Source organism: Merops nubicus, unplaced genomic scaffold (genome assembly GCF_000691845.1).
Source record: "Merops nubicus isolate BGI_N331 unplaced genomic scaffold, ASM69184v1 scaffold3748, whole genome shotgun sequence".
NCBI classification, from domain to species: domain Eukaryota; kingdom Metazoa; phylum Chordata; class Aves; order Coraciiformes; family Meropidae; genus Merops; species Merops nubicus.
In genome coordinates, this window is record NW_008626173.1 from 1 (window position 1) to 208 (window position 208).

At 65.4% G+C, this 208-nt stretch overlaps 1 protein-coding gene across 1 annotated transcript in view; it reads right to left on the reverse strand.

Moving 5' to 3' along the window:
* Positions 1-44: 44 nt before the first annotated feature.
* Positions 45-208, reverse strand: part of LOC103778309 (cytochrome P450 26B1) — a gene marked incomplete at its 5' end in the record, with an annotated part of 4,177 nt that continues 4,013 nt past the window's right edge. Inside the window, one exon of the mRNA XM_008945890.1 lies at positions 45-198. Within this exon, the coding sequence (XP_008944138.1) occupies positions 45-198 (154 nt within the window). The remainder of the gene's footprint in view (positions 199-208) is intronic.

A 208-nucleotide genomic window follows, 5' to 3' on the forward strand; every position in this document is an offset into this window, starting at 1 on the left:
CTCCGTCCCCCGGCCGCCCGTCCCTCGCGCCGCCGGCGTGGGCTTTACACCGTCGCCCCCAGCATGGCATCTGTCCCCGTCAGGATCTCGTTCTGGTTGGAATCCAGTCCAAAAAATTTAACCTTCAGTCCGTCGACCGGGTGGACCACGGGCACCAGGGTGATTTTGGGGAAAGTCCTGGTGGCGAGCTCGAAGCGGCTGGGGGGGG